The sequence below is a fragment of the Harpia harpyja genome, chromosome 3 (assembly GCF_026419915.1).
Source record: "Harpia harpyja isolate bHarHar1 chromosome 3, bHarHar1 primary haplotype, whole genome shotgun sequence".
NCBI lineage: Eukaryota > Metazoa > Chordata > Aves > Accipitriformes > Accipitridae > Harpia > Harpia harpyja.
The window spans coordinates 14,235,472-14,257,000 of record NC_068942.1 but is presented as its reverse complement, the minus strand read 5'-3'; the positions used below and the strand labels follow the sequence as shown (position 1 = coordinate 14,257,000).

The 21,529-nt window shown below is 35.3% G+C and overlaps 1 protein-coding gene across 4 annotated transcripts in view; it reads right to left on the bottom strand.

Annotated features, from left to right (window-relative positions):
- ASCC3 (activating signal cointegrator 1 complex subunit 3) overlaps nucleotides 1-21,529 on the bottom strand; it is a 287,526-nt gene that overhangs the window by 212,207 nt on the left and 53,790 nt on the right. For all 4 annotated transcript variants that reach the window (XR_008234298.1, XM_052781435.1, XM_052781436.1 and 1 more), the window contains exons 6-8: nucleotides 19,364-19,571; nucleotides 18,470-18,611; nucleotides 17,773-17,898 (exon numbers count right to left, since the gene is read on the bottom strand). Coding sequence is in view for 3 of the 4 variants with exons in the window: in XM_052781435.1 (XP_052637395.1) it covers nucleotides 17,773-17,898; nucleotides 18,470-18,611; nucleotides 19,364-19,571 (476 nt within the window). In the remaining variant the exon portion in view is untranslated. The remainder of the gene's footprint in view (nucleotides 1-17,772; nucleotides 17,899-18,469; nucleotides 18,612-19,363; nucleotides 19,572-21,529) is intronic.

Here is a 21,529-nt window from a genome sequence, read left to right as displayed (position 1 = left end):
CAGGCAAGCTACAGCTCAGAAACACAACTACTTTAACAACACAGTAGTAACAGTGTCTGTTCTAAATAGCACAGGCCATCAGCACTTTAGACAGAGTTTTAGTCACGCAATTCAGTAGCCAGACCTTGTAGTTCTTCAGAGTTTAATAAATATGATACAGAAGATACTCACTGTTTTTCCCAAAGCATACCTGTGAAACCTGCTGTAGTTTATCTATGTAGTCTATAGCACTCTACCTCACCCAGAACGAAAGGGTGCTAACTACAAGTTCCATTAAAAGCCGAGATCTTCTTTCATTCTCTGTATCACTTAATGCATTAACACTAGTTGGCAGAAACAGCTTGTCAGATGCAATTAACCTCAGCATCACAAATTTTCACTTTGTGGCCCAATGTGTTCTTAAGTCCACTTCAAGGTATAATGCCAGCATTTTAGCAGCTTCTAAATTCAATATTGGCATGCGCAGACATAGCATAATATGTCTTATCTAATCTATACAGAGCAACATTAAAAAAAATAAAATAACCATATTTAATTCTTAGCAATTTATCCAGAAAATACATTTGGGTGTTATCTCTCTTACAATTATATTTTATTGATTTATCTACAGGACATTCTCTTTATATTCCTCATTCTAAAAGAGATTTTGTCCTGTCCACATTCATTTTCCAGTTTTCATGTAATACTACGCAAATTTTCTTATGGTCTGAAATAAAGAAATGTTAGTCATCTGTACTAATTTCCATAGCACAAACCAAACTAAAATAAATGTTCTATGTTGATGACTTCTGTCATACTATAACAAAATAATAAGATTACTACCCATTTATCATAAAGATAATCCACTGCACTCATAAACCAAGTTTAAACTTCCAGCATTTTCCCTAGTCATTAGCTTAATTTTAATGTAGATATATTTTCATCGAAGTACCTTACATATTTCAGGTGCAGGAAATCCCGTTCTGTAGTCAGTTGTTCTATTGCACTTTCAGTTAAAAAGATAATTGATCTAACTGGTAATAGCATGACTAATCCATGCTGTTTTGCAAAAAATCCATGAAATTCAGGAAATGAAGTTGAGATGTTCCTCGTCCTGACATATAAATAGTCTCTTGGTCATCTTTCCCCTTTGTTGTACTTTGGAATGTTGTTGGTTATGTGTGTGGCATACACACTCACACATACACAAATATATATTGTGTATATATATGTATATACACATATACGTTTTAATAAATACATTCCCACTATCCCTCCAAATTATGAACATTTAGTAGTCCCCCCTGCTTTCTGATTATGCATGTATATACTTAAAGCACTTTTGTGCCAGTGTAAATCCTATTTTGTTACTGAAGGTGTGCTCAGAAATAAACATAGATGTTATACCTGGGGACTTCCACAGCCTCCCTCTCCTGATGATACTTTTCATATTCTGCTTATTTCATGGAGGTGGTAGCTCATGAGATTTAGGAACAATAATAAATAAAAATATAACTATATAAATACCATAAAGGTAAAATTACTTTTATATTATCTTAGGAGTGCTATTTGAGAATATAATTTCCTACCTGCCCCAAAGACTGAAATGTTGTCTTTCAAAGCGCATATACACATTTTAAGCAAAGGCTCATAACATGTAGAAGAAAAAATGCATGATGTTTGGATCTGCTCCATTTAGCACCAAATCATATCTGTGAGATTTCATTGGACTTAGGGGGACAATTTTTGTAGGAACAAGTAGCATACACAAAGATAAGAAAATTATACAAGCGTACCAAATAGAGCTTAGGATTGGCTTTGGGCCATAATCAGCATTACAATTTCTTCAAGTAAGTACAAATTATGTTGCATCCAAAGTGTAGTACCTGAAGAGGTACGTGCTATAAAGGAAGCTTGGAGTAAAACACATTAGACAGATGCAAGTAACAAAAGGCACCAGAGAACCAGCAGCTGGTTTCAAAGGTGTATGTGTTATAAGTGACTAGACTAGACCTAAAAGTAAGTCTTGCATGGTATGGCTATCCATGTCACTATTAGTGGTAATTGCAGATCACAGAATCATTTAGGTTGGAGATCATCTAGTCCAACCCCCCCTGCTCAAAGCAGGATTACCTACATCAGGTGGCCCAGGACTGTGCAGTTGGGTTTTAAATATCTCCAGGGGTGGAGATGCCACAACCTCTCTGGGCAAGGTGTACCAGTGTTTGACCACCTCACAGTAAAAAAATTACTTTCCTGTGTTCAGATGAAATTGCATGTGTTTTAATTTGTGCCCATTGCCTCTGGTGCTGTCACGGGGCATCACTGAGGAAAGTCTGTCTCCCTCTTTATTAATCATTCTCACATCAGGTATTTATATACACTTGTAAGATTCCCCCCCGAGCCCCCTCTTCTCCAGCTCTCTGAGCCTCTCCTCACATGAAAGATGCTCCAGTCCCTTAATTAGATTAAGAAGCCAGAAGAAATTCCTAGAAATGACAGATAACGAACGATAAGGGTAAAATTGTACTCTGACATGCTATAGAACACAGAATCACGGCCCATGAGACCTTCCTATTTTTAATTTAAATTCAATGTCACCTTTTAGAAAACTACAGTCTTGATTTTTAAAATTATCACCACATTTACTGGCTAATGCAATAGGTATTTAAGTAGCAGTAGCCATCAGAAACCAGGGAAATTTTCATGCTTTCAAGCTATATTAATGTCATTAAACTCAAAACAAACACTGCAAAATTTTCGTAGATTCTGACAGAGAGTTCACAAGAATAAATAATTATCCTGGGGAGGGGGGGAATAAAATATATATATGTGTATATATATATGTTCATTATATGTGAAAAGATTACCTCTGATTAAAGCTCTTTCATTGGAGAAGAACCAGTCTCCATCCAGAGGAAGTCCAGAACACATCCATTAAAAACAAACTGCAGTGAAATCTAGTAGTATATTAGTCTCCTACTAACTATGGTAACATAGGCACTCCTTGAAAAAAAAAAAAAGCCAAATTAAAAAAAAAAAAAAATCAAAGAATAACTGCCCCCATGTCTGTTTTGTTTTCTTTTTTAAAAAAATCATCAGTCCTACCATCTGCTCTCTTGAAGAAAGAAGAGAGATCTATTCAAAAGCAAGAGATTTTAGGAAAAATACTTATCTTAATATATGACAGCTAAGAGCTAACATGCCTGAAGTAATTTCAGCAAAAATCCTTTTAAGTCTATAGATACATTGCCACCAACATTATCTAAACTATTCTCTTGACGAGCTACACTATACAAACAACTGCAGCAGTCATACCTTTTCTAGAGATTTCTGAATTATTCAACCACTTATTGTTGTATTAAAAATATAACATCGAGAAATATTCTTTGGTTCAATGTATAGATGAAAACCAAAGACTTCTGCATGTATAGTCCCCAAATCAGTTTGATGGAAATGATGGGAAAGCACCATAGCTCCAAGGCTTTCACTGCTCTGAAACAGCTTGGAAAATCTCCTCCTCTCACTGGGAGAACTGTTGTGTTCCTCAGCCTAGTTATAATATGACAAAAGATTATAGACAGAATGATTACACCCTCTGGTGATTTGATTTGAGAAAATGGATAACAAAGTGTTTCAGAAAGATTTTTCCATAAAAGCAACTATTTCTACAGCACAGCAAATGTACATAAATTTTGGCATCCAAATAGAGACACAGGCAAGATTCTGGTTTCAGTGACACTACTGCAAACTCAAAACTATCTGACGTCAAGAGAATTATTCCAGATTATAGCAATGAAATGGCGATCAGAACACAGCCTCCCCTTAGAGCTTTCTGATGCCATTTGTGAATTACACACAAAAATTACCTTGAAGTAATGCAGCTAGTAGGAAAATAGCAAAAGGAAAATTGGCGACAGTTGTGGCATTTCCTAATAATGTCAGAAGTTAAAATTTTATGAGGAGAGAAGGATTTGAGTTTAATTCGCTCACATTTCATCCATGTTAACAGTATGAAATAAAGAGGGTTTCTTTCCTTTAAAATTTAAAAATAACTTAATGCTATACAAAGCTAAAAGCATGGAATAGTGAAATACAAAAATCTCTACAAAGTTTAAAACATTTAAAATAGTGTTACCCTTAACAGCAAGGTTCGTCCTGGACTCCTATGTATTGACACCTCCACTACCACCATGACCCTGACTTTTCTAGGTGGAGCAATGAGGAAACTGATGTTTATATGCCACAGCCTATTCTACAGGTTTTGGTTTTTTTCAATTCAGAGAACACTCTCATAATTTCTTACACTTGTATACAACTAAAACAGACTCCTAGCTCTGCTGATGGCATATCGCTCCCTTAATTTATTCCCTTGAGAAAACACAGTGCATCTCTTTAAAAAGAAAGAGAAAAAAACAACAACAACAACAAAATCAGTTAGAGGCACACTGTCTCAAAAATAACTGTAATCAAAGAGTTAATACAGAAAACCCTTTTCTAGTTGTTCAAGAATATAGACACTGCAAGACAAAGGGATAAACCCAACAAATAAGAAGGAAAGATAACGAGGGCATCGTGAAAGGAATTACGTAAGTTCTGGCCATTGGTGAGAAAAAAGTTATTCTACTAACATGCAGCATAAAAACTGGAGCCCTTTTATGCAACCAATGTAAACCAGTTTTAGCTAAGTTTTCCCAAATAAAGAGATTATGATATGATACAAAAGTACACACAAACTACTTTTTGAAAATTAAATTCTTGCATGAATCGCCATTTCTGAACTAGTTGGCAGAATTTTGAAACAACTGCATCATATCAAGAGAAATCTAATTTATTCTTTTCCTTCCATATTCTTGTTGCAGTATTGAAAGAATACGTCACTACTAACATTTAAAAAAAAAAAGAAAAGAAAAAAGAAAAAGATTTCTAAGCAGGAAGTCGTGTTGATGAGGGCATACATTCATCTCAAAAAAGGTGTGGCTACTGCAACTAGTCTAGACAGATAACTGGAAAAACAAAAAGGGATGGAGAGTACTGACAGAAAACAGTAGACAGTTTTTGACCAAACCTGAAAAATGGTGACCATGAGGAAGAGACAGACATCACACAAAAGGGATCAAAGTCCAGACCCTCCCATACCACACAGACTTATGTGAATGATTAAGGTATGGGTCAGTATAAAGACACAAAACTTTCTAAAGGGCTGCATCTGGGCATTTCCATTCAGCAGTTCTCAGGATTTAGATTAAAAGAAAAATTAAGACACCAAAAACTACAGAATCACAAAAACTGAAAAGCTGATGAAAACAGCTTTTGCTTTGCAAACAGCACTACAGATTTAACAGAGCTTTCACACATACTTTGAAAATGATACATGCTGCAGGTTACAAACTGGACCAGACTGTTTTGCTGCTATAGAAGCTATTGATATGCAAACCAGTCTTTTTTTTCTGATGTAGGCAAATTACTGATTCAAAACTTGAGAGGCATTCTTATTTAGCTTAAAGATACATTTTACAACAAGCCAAAAAGTCTCCATCTAAGGAGTACGCAGGGCAGGGAGACAGTCTCATGCTTGTAAGTCCAGAAGGACAAAGGTCCACAGGTGTCAAAAGCAAGAGGAAGAAGAATCAGGAACACAGGAAATTAACTCCTACATAGTCTCAGATGACTCAGAAAAAATCCCCATCCTTTTCAGATTCAGGTGACAAAAGCAGAGAAGGAAGAATATTTGCACAAAAGTTTCCTTCATTATATTATTTTCAATGATAAGTAATTCCTATGAATGGCTAAATAAAATCATCTTCCTCTATATTTTGCTTCCTGCAAATGAGAAGTTCCTATTTCCCTTCTCCAGATTAATTTCCAACATGCTACAGAAGAAAGAAATGGTTCTACTGTTAGCATTGTTGTTATTATTATTATACAAAACACACCTATTTATTCATATGAAGAGAAAAAATAACTTCACTCTGATGTGTTCAGTTCCAATATTCTGACTGAAAGATTAAGTGGTAGGATAATTCTAATTTTCCAGTTAGAATTCGGAAAAAGTATGTTGTTAGTATAAGATACAAAACACACACACACACACACAAATCTGTTTCCTGCTTTAAGAAACTTTACATTACTTGTTGCTCCCTTATGTTCTGCAGACTCAAACAACCACTACTCTTTGAAAATTTTAAAACTTCCACTGTATTAGCAGTTACTGTGTGACCTTGAGGTTAAGAGAAACTGCAAGTCTGTGATGAATAGCCTATCAGATATAAAGTCAATGTCGTAGTCATGTAGCTCCTCTATCCCAAAACCTTTTAAAAACATTTAGAACTATTTGGTGATTTCTAACTGAATCCTTTGATGGACAATCTCAGTCCCATTTCTATTACTGAAAGACATGGGACATTCTTATCCTAGGTAGAAGATTCATGCCTCAAAGAGAGTACTGAAACTTGTGCTAATTAAAGACAAACATTAAAATCAGACAAACTATAATTTGTCTAAAATATTTTCAGCGAGAGTTAATCTTTTAAATGTTACAGCATATCAGCATTAGCATACACTTCCCTCATCTTTGAAAATTCTCTGAGATTACATTTCTTAAAAATGAAAAACAATTTTGATCTTGAGTATAATTTTAATTAGAATTTAACATACTATCTTGTATTTCACTTTAAATTGAAGACTGATCACTCCTAAGAATGAAAGCTTACCTTCAGGTATGCTATCAAAGTAAAGCAGCCTACTACATTCTTCTTCAACACTTGTACTATGAAAGTCCATTGAGAAATGGCTATCCCCTAAACAGGATGCAGCAGAAGCACATTATTCAACTCTCCAGTCTTAATTATCAAAATGACTAAAACTGCTTTGAGCTGTTTTCATTAAAAACTTTACAGTTCTCTGCATGTGCTTTACACCAAAAAGTCTCTATACTCAATGACATAAATGTACCTCGCTAAAGAATGATTAATGAACATTTCACAAATTGCTTTCTCAATTTAAATATTTTACTTACTATGATCACTTAATGAGGTCAACAAACATAACAGCTGGCTGCAAAGTCACCAGGTAGATATAACTGGATTTCAAATATTACAGTGATTAAGTACAAGAGGAAAAAAATGCCGTGAACCAGAAAGCTGTATGTCCTTGAGCTACATGCAGCTGCACTGTGGCAGAACATGTCTACCTGAAATGCTTCTTGGATTTTTATTGGTCATTAGTTTTACTCTACAAAAATTTAATACATAACTAAAAGTCCCTCAATCTACAGTCAGTTGAACATCACAATTTGGAGCCTAAATACTGAGTTCCTTTGAAAGCAAATTTAAACCTGTCTTTACGAGCAGGGTAACAGCACTTCATATTATTATATACTTTTAAAGTATAGGTATCTTTCAGTATTTTTATTTTTAAATAAACCCCAATTAATTCAATACAATTTTCTGCATGCAAAGGCATCAGTTCTAACTGTTGATGTAGAAAAGAATATTTAAAATGTTAACGTAGGAGCCACTTCATGATAATATTTTCAAACAATTTACTTTAGCTTGCCCTAACATATGACATAAACTATTTCTTCCTAATAATACCTAACAAAACCCAGAAAAACTAACAGAGTGCTCTGAAAGGTAATTATAATTGAAACTAGTAATAATATTAACACATCAAGTAAAAATGAAAGAATGGCAAAGAGAAGAATATTCCCAGAAGAGTAACTATTGCTGTCATAATCTTTCTACAACTCAATTTTCTTCTCTATTTCAGTTAATTTCACACCACTGCTAACCAAAAAGGCAGCACTGTTTTACAATATAGATGTTAAACAACTTTCTCCTAAATTTTACAGGGGAAGACTACAAGCACAACCAGTCTTTTTTCTACAAGAACACAGCTATTTTGCTCTCCCAAATCCCAACTAAACCAGCAGCACTCACAGAAGTTTTTCTACCTGATCTACTGCAGGCAAATAAAAGGTAGGTGAGGGATGATGAACTTGTGTGGTAAGGTCACCAATGTGTGGGAGCAATAAAAGGTCAAGTATCAAAAACCAAAAAGTACAACAGTTTTAAAAAATATTTGGGAAATTTGTCTAATGACTTCTGACTGTAAAAAACATTTTTGTGTGTGCATTAGTATCCACAATGAATCATATACTCTACAATGAAAAAAGAAACATATACTCTCACAAGCCCCCCTTGAGATCCATCTCTCAAAGTAAGCCAAATAAAAACTGGAAACCTGCTCTTTGGTAGCGTAATCTCTTCCATACTGACTGCATCCTTTAGTAAGACACTATGCATACTGTAGGGGAGGCTTTTGGCGGCATATCTGGGTTTGTTTTTATTAAAACAAAACCATAAAATATTTATGAGAATGAGAGGCTTTCACAGACTCCTACTGCTCAGAAGTGGTGCTCTTTCGCACAAGAAAACCACTCCCCATTTTTTTTTTCTTTTCAAGTATTCAGGATTAGTTTCATTGGTTGAATCTTTACACAAAATTAAATCCTGACAGGTAAAAGCAGGTACTTTGTTAGATTACTTGTAGCTACAGGCAGATGCATCTATTCCCACAGTGGCTCAGCAGGTGCTTTTCAGCAGCTGGTGCCCTTTACTGGTTTGCCTTTGTAAGTGTTCCCATCAGATTTTCAACCATTTCAGAGGCAGCACTACACAATATACACACGCTTGGCAGCTGTGTAGAAAATGAAACAGGCTTAACATTTTATTGAAATCAGATGCAGTCAATTTTACCTCATATTAATATTAAAAAGTGTATTTCCCTATTCATATTTACTATTTGCATGAAAAGGAGTGACCAAAATCCCAAATAACTGTAAGAATATGCAACTCTCACATGACCACTAAGTATTTTTCAGCAATTTTTGCTTAGTATATCATACACAGCCGTGCTAGTTTAAAGAACAGACTAAAAGAAATGAAGTCCTCTGTATTCACCCATACAGATATTCTCACTATTAGACTTTGACTCATATTGTAAATTGTTCTTGTTTTCAAACTTACACTGCCCAAGAAGAAATAACACAGATTTTATAGAACTCTTTTCAATAAAAAAAGTTGTACATTACTATTATTTAGAATAAACAGAGTATTTATGAGTGAGAAGATATGTTTAATTTTCAATTACAACTTGACTAATGAAAGGACATTTGAAAATACTATTTTATATTCACAAGGATTTTTTCTTGCTGTATCTGCATTTATCAGTGTTTTTCACATATGTTTTCATTAATATCAAGACTTTGAAAATAAAAACGTGTGTATAAACACAACCCAGACTGACACAACAAAGAGCATATTTATCAGTTTTTCATAGCATCCTTGCCACCCTCAACATATCCGGTATCTTAAATGTGGCTTGTTCACGCAACACAACTGTCAAACCTCTAAGACGTTAAAAGGCTTTTAAATGAGTGTGTAAACAGATAAGCCAATACGAAAAATAATGTAATATTTTTACATTATGTAAATGTTTTACAATATGTAAAATATTGTAATGTGTTTTACAATATACTATCCCAGTAGTGTTTAGAAACTGATGTTTAAAGAAAAAAGATTAAAGCCTTGATAACCTTAAAAAGAATAAAAGCACAAGACTACAAAACGTCTTCAACTGAACTGCACATGACACTAGGACAAAGGCAACTTAAAGAACAAATATTCAGATCATATTTTAAGCAGTCAATATTAAGACACTATAAGTGTCTTAAAGGGAAAGTCTTTAGGTTATAGCTGAATAGCAAGGAGAAGCCTATTGGCCGTAAAGAAGAAGATGACTTTTCACAAAGGTGAAAATTTATCTGAAAAATTTGTGTAGATGAGCTAAGACAGCACATGCTGCAAAGGAAACCTTCATTCAGCCTGATTCTAAAAGAACCAAACTTGCCCAGTATCAAACCAAAGCAAATAAACCTGCTGTGAGCCTACCAAAAGACAAAGGTAGACAGAGAACACTATTTGGGAATAAGAAAAGAGTTACGTTGCAAGTTGTTGCATTGGTTATTTTTTTAAATCAGGGAAACCAATGTACAATCTGAAAATGTGGGTGCAAGTGATTATCTATGTATTCCTCCAATAATCCTGGTAACCCAAAATTTTAGGAAAGTATCTGCATTACTTCCCAATTCTTATGGGACAATAATAAAAGCCTGTTTTCATTATACTTCTCTGGTGAATGTTTCTCCCATTTCTATAAAAATAATCTGCTTTTAAATGATCACATTACAGTGATTCAATCCACAACATGATACCAGAAATAAATGCCACATCATATCAATAAGCCAAGGAGGACGTAGTTTGAGCAAAGACAGGCTTACATCTGATCAGTTATATAATGCCTAGCTCCAAAACTCATGAGCAGCATGATGTATTTGCTTCCTTTACCTTCATTCCTCCCCATCCCCAAAAAGGTGAACTATGGCATTACTTTCACAACAGTGGATTGACAGATTGTTTTAGTACATATGGACTGCTTCTCAGTAAAAGCTGCTTTTTGCTCTTCATAAAATCTGATATAAGATCTGTTCTGGTTTAACCCCAGCCAGCAACTAAGCACCACACAGCCACTCACTCGCTTCCCCCCCGCCCCCCCCAGTGGGATGGGGGAGGAAATCGGAAAAAAAGTAAAACTCGTGGGTTGACATAAGAACAGTTTAATAGAACAGACAAGAAGAAACTAATAATGATAATGGTAACACTAATAGAATGACAGCAGTAAAAATAAAAGGATTGGAATATACAAAACAAGTGATACACAATGCAATTGCTCACCACCCACCGACTGACACCCAGTTAGTCCCCGAAGGGCGATCCCCCCACCCCTACTCACCCCAGTTTATATACAGGACACGATGTCAGACGGTATGGAATACCCCTTTGGCCAGTTTGGGTCAGCTGTCCTGGCTGTGTCCCCTCCCAACTTCTTGTTCCCCCCCAGTCTTTGTGCTGGCTGGGCATCAGAAGCTGAAAAATCCTTGACTTTAGACTAAACATTGGCAACAACTGAAAACAGCAGGGTTATCAGCATGCTTCTCACACCAAACTCAAAAACATAGCACTATACCAGCTACTAGGAAGACAATTAACTCTATCCCAGCTGAAACCAGGACAGATAGTACTTCGGTTCTTGTCTCTCTCCAATTAGTCATCATCTTCCTCTCTTTTTTGCATCTTACATACATCTGTATAAGGGACACAGATTGGCTTGACTATCTTTTTTTGCATACAGATCTTTTTTTCTATTTAAAAATAAAAAAGCAAAAATGTAGCAAGCTGAAGGAGGCAAAGGGGAGGATATATAAAATAGTGGTGATGGGTCTGTTAAAAAGCATCTGTAACTTTAAAAATCAACTCTGCATTAATAGTGAATATATATACACACACACCCCATATACATGTTGTATACATACGTTGTGTATATATATAAAATATATTTTAGAAATATATTTTTTTAAATATCTGAAATATATATATTACTGTCTTTTTTATGTCTATGATAATCTCGGACTGTGAATGGAAGCAGCATCATGGATTAAGGGAAAGACTCCAGTCATGTCACACATGCCTAATGCAGAGATGTTTCAGAGAAAATAATTTCAATTTCTCACCCTGTGTTAAGAGACAGGTCCTCTCAAAGACTATAAGTGTCAAACACATCTTTTTGCTGAGTCAAAAATCACAGTTTTCAAATGCTAAGGGTATACCACAATCCTTACTGACAGGTACCACTGCATTTCAAACTGTTATTTTAAAATAACTGTACAAGTTACAAAATAAAATGCTCTGGAGGAAACCCATGAAATGGCTAAGAGACAAACATATCCAATACTGTGTTCAGCTCTTAAGAGCTAGCACACACCTGGGATGCGTATCTCAGGAAAAGAAGTTGTATTATGGGTTTTGTCAGAAAAAAAAAAAAAGTCAATTTCTATTTCTTGCTTTCCTGTTTTTAGAACAGGCTTGATATCACTATCCCTGATGACACTCCCTTTCTGTTTGTGTTTTACTTTAAAAAAGAAAATCTTTATCCTCAGTATACTTCTTCTGAGACAGTTCATTCTTTTCTCTCTCATTTCAGCACTAGCATAAGCTCTTATTCTAATGTTCTAGGAAACCTACTTTATATATTTAGATACAGACTACAGAGATGCAAAAATACTCTTATTTCAGGAGAAAGTAGATATGGGTGGAACCATGTTTAGAATGGTAATCTCACATTATCAGACAAAATTATCCATCTGTAAAGTATTTCTTGATTACATATTTATTCTTTTATTATTTAGCTACTTCATTCCTAATCTTCCCTTTTGGTGTTAGTTTTCTACTAACAGTTTCTTCTCAAACCCATGGCTATTGGAGGGTAGTCGTAATCCCTGATCCTGCCAAGCTTTGCTCCTAAGAACTCTGCCTCACTGGAGCTGGGACATCCATGTGCCATGTGAAAGTCTGAGTTCCTTAATTTAACATTTCATTCCAGAATTAATTCAAAGTTGTACCACAACATTCATAAAGCCTTGCTATCACTGCAGTTTACCTGTATTCCAATTACCATATCAAGTCTATTTGATATTACTATCTCAAGTCTCTTTCTCTCTTTAAATTATTTAGATATTTTTTGTTTTAAAGTTGTTACCCCAAATAAATCAGGTTAATAATCTCGCATGCAATAAAATCAGTGATTCTGTTGAACAAAAGAAGAGCATCTTAGTGGCAAAAGAATATTAGTATTTAAACTAATAGAAAGGTTTTATGAATCCAGAAAAATGCTATGGTATCATTTGTAGTATTACAGGCTGTATCAATAAAGTAAGAATATTTTCAAAATATTTTTCAGAGGTTTATCACAAGGGGAAGATGTTTTCTATTGCTGAAAGGAAAAGAACTATTTAGCATTCAGGAAATCATAAAGCGATACCTGAAAATTGGAAAGCCGCAATCAAGTGAGGCACATTTTAAAAATACTACATTCAATGAGTTTATTCAAGTACAGCAACCATCTTCTAACGGTGAATTAGGTAGCCAGCATCAGAGCACATGTTTATACTTATCCAACATCAGATTACAGGTAAATTTTAAAACCAGACTACCACTTTACAGGTTGCACATCATAGCAACAGATCTTTCTGATAAAGAGTTAATAAACTATTTCTGATAAGAAACAGGGTTTTCTTAATGGAAAAGATGATAATTTTACACAAGGTAGACAATAGACTGCTGGTTTGGCATGAAGCACATTTTTATGTGCTTTCGACCAACGCAACAGTATTTATTCAGACAATTTAAACAAAACAATGCGCAAGAGCCTCAGCTGAGAATAAGTTAGATATTCCAACAATTTGATGCAGAAATTGTAAATATTGCACCTGGAATTCTAAAGTAATGACAAAATACTCATTAACTCACATACTGAAGAAAATCAAGCCAGAACTTGCAGGCTTTAAGATTAACATCAGTGTAGAACCTTAACTCTAGCATTCTTGTTAACCTGTTACTGCACATGTTCTACTTTCTTTGGACCCCCACTCATGAAACATGAAGACAGACTGCAATTCCTAATATACATTACTAGCTATTAAAAACATTGTATCTCGACCTACATGGGTTTTTTCCTTCTCAAGTTGGAACTAACGATTACAGAACCTGTAAACTTTCCTCAGAGCAATTTTTTAGTGTACTTCATTGGACAAATGACAAGATTTCAATAAAAATAAAAGTATTTTTTAAAATTATTCAATTCAGTCCAACTGCCAATTGCTGTTTGGAAAATATGCAACTGAAATATATACTAAGATCAACTTTGGAATAAATGGTCCAACATTCTGGATGTGAAAAATGTAATTTATGCAAAAACTCCCATACTTTATTCAGTAGACTTACCTTGTACAATTCTAAAAACAAGAAAACATTACAGGAAAAACGGGAATATTGATTTTGTAATAATTCCTTCACATAATGCAGAGAGAAAAAAAGCATGTCTTATTTAGACCATTAGGTAGTGCTAGTGAAAGGAAATGGAAATAACATGAAACAAAGAAATAAATCCTACCCTGAATACCCACTTCAGGTAAAAAGCTGAAGTAATTTTTCACCAATGGCAATTTGTTAGAGAGAACCTGTTTTCACAGTCTTGAAGAGGAACTTTCCCTGACCTGAGGTTTATGACTTTAAAGGTACATTTATTTGACAAAAAGGCTGGCACAAAACCACCTTTCTAGTAAGTACAAAAAATATATTTCACTAATGGTCAAGCTGCATGTCAAGCAGCCAAAGCTAATAAATCTAAGCTTGCACTTACTCCATTTTTTAAGTTCTCATTATTGAAACAACCTAGCTAGCATGCCTCTTTCACAAGTAGTAGTACCATAATACTTCAGACTAAACTGGTGTGACCAACCAGCTACTTATAAGCTATGCATTCTTGTACTGTGGTGAACACTCTCCAAATAATAATAAATGCCAAGAAGAATAATTATCTACAAATTGAGTTGGGGGTGGGATTTACTGCCTTCCAGTAAAGCGAGAACCCTTTGCCTTTGCCACTCCTTCTGTGGGACAGTGTACCCTTCTGCCATTGAACACCAGAGATGTTCGGGAGCAGCAGCACAGCACCCTCCATGCAAGCCACTAGCTCCTGCTCCCAACACAACAGCGGTAGGATATAAAGAATATGAGATGACACAGGCAGAGTTAGACTGTGGCAGGAGGTGAAGCAGTTCAGATCACAGTGTAGAAAGGTAGGGGTGACGAAGCGGAAAAAGGAACAACACAGAGAGTAGGAGAACGCTAATGCCAGCAGTTTATGACAGATGCTATGGTATGCTTTTATGGCTGCTAAATTGTGAAAGGTTGGCCACTCCTGATCTTGTATTTGCAGTTGTCATAGTTTAACCCCAGCTGGCAATTAAGCATCACACAGCTGCTCGCTTATCCCCCCCCCCCCGCAGTGGGCTGGAGGAGAGAATCAGGAAGAAAAAAAAAAGTAAAACTTATGGGTTGAGATAAAGTTTAACAGGAGAGAAAAGGAAGGGATAATAATAACAACAACAACAGAATATGCAAAACAAGTTATGCACAAAACAATTGCTCACCACCCGCTGACCAATGCCTAGCCAATCCCCAAGCCAACTTCCCCCAGTTTATATGTGATGTCATATGGTATGGAAGTCCTTAAAATTACTTTTGTGCAAATGAAAACATACAGACTAAAAAGAAAAGAAGCTCCTATGATACTTCAAAAATTCTCACATTAATATTCAGTTGAAAGCAAAACATCTTTTGAAAGAATACAAACTAGCCCATTTTAGACTAATTCTTACCTTCCCTCTTTTAAAAGGAAAATTAAAGGTTGTCCTGGTTTCAGCTGGGATGGAGTTAATTTTCTTCCTAGTAGCTGGTATAGTGTTATATTTTGGATTTAGTATGAGAAGAATGTTGATAACACACTGATGTTTTCAGTTGTTGCTAAGTAGTGTTTAGACTAAGTCAAGGATTTTTCAGCTTCTCATGCCCAGCCAGCAAGAAGGCTAGAGGGGCACAAGAAGTTGGGAGGGGACACAGCCAGGGCAGCTGACCCAAACTGGCCAAAGGGGTATTCCATACCATCTGACGTCATGCCCAGTATATAAACCGGGGGGAGCAGGGCTGCTCAGGATCGCCCTTCGGGGACTAACTGGGTGTCAATCGGTTGGCAGGTGGTGACAATCCCGTTGTGCATCACTTGTTTTGTATATTCCAATTCTTTATTATTATGATTTTAATATTTTCTTCCTTTCTTTCCTATTAAACTGTTCTTATTTCAACCTACGAGTTTTACTTTTCTTCCCCGATTCTCTCCCCCATCCCACTGAGTGGGGGGAAGTGAGTGAGCGGCTGCGTGGTGCTTATTTGCTGGCTGGGGTTAAACCACGACAAAGGTAAATTAAACTTTTTGACAATTTAGTTTTGTTACCAGCATTATATGTCTATACACCACAGATTCTCTCATAGAGCTCCTTTCTCTATTAAAAGACAGAGGTGACACAAATACAAACTAGTAGCTGAATAACAGAATTTTCACCTGCTAGGTAATGTGAATATTAAGTTGAGTAATAAAGACTTTTTGTCTGCAGTCTCTGCACTACCACTGACTGTCACCTCTGCTGCCCATTTGAACACTTATGCTACTACCAGCTGCATTTCCTAAACATACTTTGTCTGTGAAATGCACTCACTTAGCTATATAGCACAGCTTCTTGGTCTGTCTTTGTACGTTCCCAGACCCACTCTTGTCAACGTACCCAATAAAAATCATTAGTGAAGAACCAATTTTGTTTCTGAATTTCACTGTAAAACTGAAAAGCATACCTCTTGACAATACACAATCTACAAAGGAGATTAATTATTTGTTAAATTTGTGTAACATGCATTTTGTAACTTTTATTTTAAATACTGCATGTGTAAAAATCTGCAAACCACTTCTTTTAAATTTATTTTTTTTCTGTCCAAACTATATTTTTTCTGAAACAAGTTATTGTTATTGTCTATTTAAATATTGATACTTCTTGCAAAAAGTTTACAGGTTAGTAGGTAGTATTTAGCTTAGAAGAAAGACATTTCATTGCAAAAAGCTGTCATGCTGAAAATTGTCATATAAAATGTCGCATTTTATAGCTGCAGTGGCTCAACTTTTCTATCTAGTTAAGCTGTCAGTCACTTCATAAACATGACATTAGGTACTGTCACCCAAGCACAAAAGAACAGATTCAGATTCTAAAATTAAACCGTCTTCTGTTTTAAAGAGTTAAATCTTTATGTAAGACATAATCTTTACTCAGAATCCCAATGAAGTGCTCTGGGTAACTGTATTAGATTTAGATTTATATTCTTATTTCCTGTTTTCCCACAGGGAAAAAAGTGGGAAACATTTTTCCATGTTGTATGCTGCTGAAGTAGTAAGAAACATAAAACCTTCTTCATATGTACATACAGCTTGCTCTTTATGTCCTTGTTCAAATCAATAGCAAATCTTCCATTCATCAACAGATTTGACATACACAATGAGGAGTGGGCAGGTACACGTGATGGAGTACTGCAAGTTCTAGCCTGTAAATACTGACAACAAATTTAGTTCCCTTAGCTCTGCTTTTTTGCCATTTAAAATCAGTAAAAGTTAAAATGTTAATGTTTGTTTTACTTGCACTTTTCCTCTCAGCCCTCTAGTTTCTATCATCAAAGTTTTGCTAATAATGATTTGCCACCTTCTACTTAAAGAAGCACTGTTCCAGAAGGTTTTGCACCCCATACAGTCTATAACACCATAACTCAATACCCCCACAACTGCATCGTACTATAAGACCAGTGTGATGGACTGCAAAATAGTGCTGTGCTTGTGACCAAGCCAACCTGTACAAGACAAGATATAGAAGTCTGGGCTCACTTCATGTGGTCTCCAGAAAGAGAACAGAATCGCCATAATCTTTTCTTTTCATTTTAGTGATTCAGATCAGAGCTCAAAACCATAAATAGCTGAACAGGTAATGCCAAAGGAATTGAAAATTGCAACTCATGAACAAGTAGTTCAGAGCAGGAATTTCTTGAATCTGAGTCATCATGAAAGGGATTATATCACTGCGCTACACCTTCCAACAAATATTCTCAAAATAGTAGTGAAGAAACTAACTGGCTGCATTTACACATCACATATCACAGTACTAACTGGTAATCTTTTTCAGTTAAATTTTCGTAATACAAAGTAAAAACTAATTTAATATCTTTGAAATGGCTTACTCACCTCATCTAAGTCTTTAATATAAACAATTTTCTCTTCAATACCAATAGGCATTGGTTCACTATGGGGGATCTTCACCTCTTCATACATTTTATTGTTTTCTCTCTGAACTGCCTCTGGTAAGAACACCTAAAACAGTATTACAGGAAAATTAACTGAAAGTATGAAAACAGAAAGTGTCATTACGTATAACCCACTTTGAACAATGGTTTATTACTTTCCTTCAAAAAATGTATCCAAAATAAAAGCAATTCTCACTGATTCATTTTATAGATAGCACTGAACCCCCAAAATGGAAAATAATCAGTTTTACTACTCAGAAAACAGTCCCCAAAAGACAAAAAAAGGTAACTCCATTTTATTAAATTTCAAAAGCCATTAAGTCTAGAATTTCATAAAGCATTCATTTTGTTAAAGTCAATTCAATGGTTTCCAAAAGACAGAAAACCAGTATTTTAATGATTTAAGTGACCCTAGAAATAAAAACAAATACATTAGTTGAGAACAAGATTATTTCTTCTAGAGTCAAAACAAAACCAGAATATATGAAAGTGCTTAAAACCCTCTGCAAAGAAGCACTGCTTCATGCATTGGACTCTGATAAGGAGAAGAATCTCTAAGGGAACAAAGGGAACCCTGCCGCACATTATTCACTGGGAAAGATGTACTGTTCAAGAAGGGTCATGCACCAAACACATACCTTTGCACCACCAATGAATGCTGATGTTTTCATAGCTTCAGCTCGGGAATCATAAACATGTGGATAATGAATTTTTTCGAAGTCCATGTCTCTCTGTCTACCTAGGACAGGCATACTTCGAGCATTCGAAAGTGCTAGTTCTCTGTGAGCAGAAAAATAACTGCAATAATTCTACCCATTTTAGGCAGCCATCACAAAAACCAAATGAGGTATATTAAAGTCAGAGCAAGAGTTGTAGAAATTTAAGGAAAACAACATTGCATAAAATAATCAACAAAGGAATTTTACAGTGTTATTGTCTGGCAGCAGTTAAACCAAGTCCTTATAACACACTGTTTAGATAAAAATCTAAGTGCAATCCAATAAGTGCAAGGCTTTCCTAAATGCAGTTTTGCCTCTTTTTAATCAATACGGCAACATGTATTCACAGTTAGATACCAGTCCCACTATATTTTTCTAAATATGAAATACAACTGCTTATTTGCTCCTTATCCTCTCCCTCTCCTACTCCTCCCACTACCTTTAGCTGACAACACGGAAAATACTACCCATTAATCTTGAGAGAAAAAAAAAAGATAGATAGTTCTGATAGATTTAGTACAGACTTCATAAAACTTAAGCAAGTAGTGTGCGTACAGGAACTAAGAAAGATAGCCTACCTCTCTAATCTGCATTTCCAGCCCACACAGATGTGATCAAGAAGATTCTCATTAAGCAGATCACTGCTTGCTTTCCCTCAAAATTAGGTTTTCACATTAAAAAAAATTCTACACTTGTAATAAAACGTGACTTGAAGTCAGAATCATGAAAGCAAAGTAAAAGAAAATAAACTATTATGGTATGTTGAAGTAGGAATTAAAATAGAAGCATTTCTCAACTTTCGGCATTTATTACCTTTGCATTCGCAGCTCTTTGGGATCAAAGCACATTAGTCCTTCTCCAGAAACCTCTCCATCTTCGCCAGCTTGTTTTTCTTTTCTGGCATTTCGCTTTTCTTCACGACGGTACTGTTTCATTAACAGTCTTTCTTGTTCAGACTGAATTGTAACTTGACAACCATAATTGGGCTTAATATTTTCTCCTATAAACTTCTTGCACTGTTCTGCAATATGATAACAGGTATGCATCTCTGTTAAGTACTGGATTCCATCTTTGTTTTCCCCAGTTTTCTTCTACAGGTTTGTTTTTTGAGGTTCAGGTTTTTTGAGGGTTTTTTTTTGGGGGGGGGGGTTGTTTAAAGATAGTTTAGCTTTATGTAGATGGCCATGCAGCCCTTGGCCTCAAGAAATCTAAAATAAGTACCCGCTCATTTCCCAAAGGTAGGATGTTTAATGCTACTGTTGTTAAGCAAACAAAACTCCATCCCAAAGCAAGAGGATGGGCTAGGAGTAAAAGGAACGTCTTTTTTTCTTTTCTGTATTTATGATAACTTCATCAACAGTGGAAATGCCACTCACCTCTCCTCTTACATGTATACACTGATGAGTAGAGCGGTGTGAAAACAGATTAAACAGGCTGGTTTTTTTAAACAGCCTCTTCACATAACAATTAGTGTATATTTACTAGATAACATGATTGTATTGAAAGCATACTCACAATGTAATTTCCCTAAACATATGAGAAAAGAAATCCTACTCCATACAACCACAAGGACTCCTTCCATTTATGTGGATAAGCAGCAGGATTGAATCAAGAAGAACCAGAACCACAGAACAATTACAGTAAAGAAATCCAGGGGAGCAGGGAACCCAAAAAAGCCCAGTCACATTCACCCTTCCAAGGCCATTACTGGCCCAAACCAGACACAACAAAGTCTTTTATATGCAATGGGGTGGCGAGGGGTTTTTTTGTTTTGCTTTTAACTATATCGGTGTTTAAACTTCTATTTTCAAAATTCTGCAGTTTGTTAGTTTATGTAGGTTTGACTTAATATTATATACTTAATTCAATTATGTTTCATATGTACTTCTGCAGTCAAATTCTGAAGCCGAAAACTTGAAACTTTTTTCATCAAATAAACCCACTTGACTGGTGTTTTGAACAATTTGTGCCTCTTAGTTTTCCTCTACAGTAACAGTGAAACTCTCACATCTCGCAGCATGCATACTGGATAAGGTGACTGTAACTTGTTAAATAGCATTGAAAAAAATCTAATAAACTGTCAAAATGTCCACATTAATACCATCATGTCTGTAGCTTTAACTTGCTCTCTCTTGTATTAAAAGGGGACAACAATGGATGCAATTTCCTGACTAAATTTAATTCAGACTGAACACACCAGGGCAAAGAACTGTTACTTGATTTGTCTGATAAGCACAACAATCATCTTTACTGCCATGTAAGTAAATTACATAAGAAATAGTCAAATAATACAGCATGCTACAAAAATGCAGTACACGTACAGTTTCTTGACTTCTGCTTATATTCTCAAGACACAAATTACTCAAAGTCGACTAAATTTCTGCAGACACAAATGATTCCCTTCCCCAAATGCAATTCTGGAAAGATAAACCTTCAGTCTTCATTAGAAATGCCAACTAAGTGTTTTTAAAATTAATAAACTGAACTTGGGACAGAGCATCTTCAATCTCAGAGGAGATACTCAAGTATGATTGAATTCTTTACCACAGTGAAAGAAGGATTCTCTCATCAGTGAAAAAAGCATACAGTCAGTAATGCTTTCCTACTGTCTCAAAAGCAAAATATTGAAAATATTCTTCCTCCACATTCTAGCAGAAATTACCATGATAGATTTAACTGATGGCATAATGAAGAATAAATTCATAAAAGCTTCCAAAATACTACTTCTGTTCAGTGAGAAGAAAATATTTGTGTAACTGCAATCTGCACATAGGAGAAAAACTGTAACAGTTCAGTTTATACTGAATGTATTTTTAATTTTTTATTATGTGATTATCTGAGAAGGGAAAAAACACCAGGACACAAAACCTTGTTATACTGACAGCAAGACATTCTGCTTTGAAATCATGAACAGATAAAACTAACAGTTGTTCTGATGAGTTTAGACTATCAGCACAATAAGAGACGAACTTCTAAATG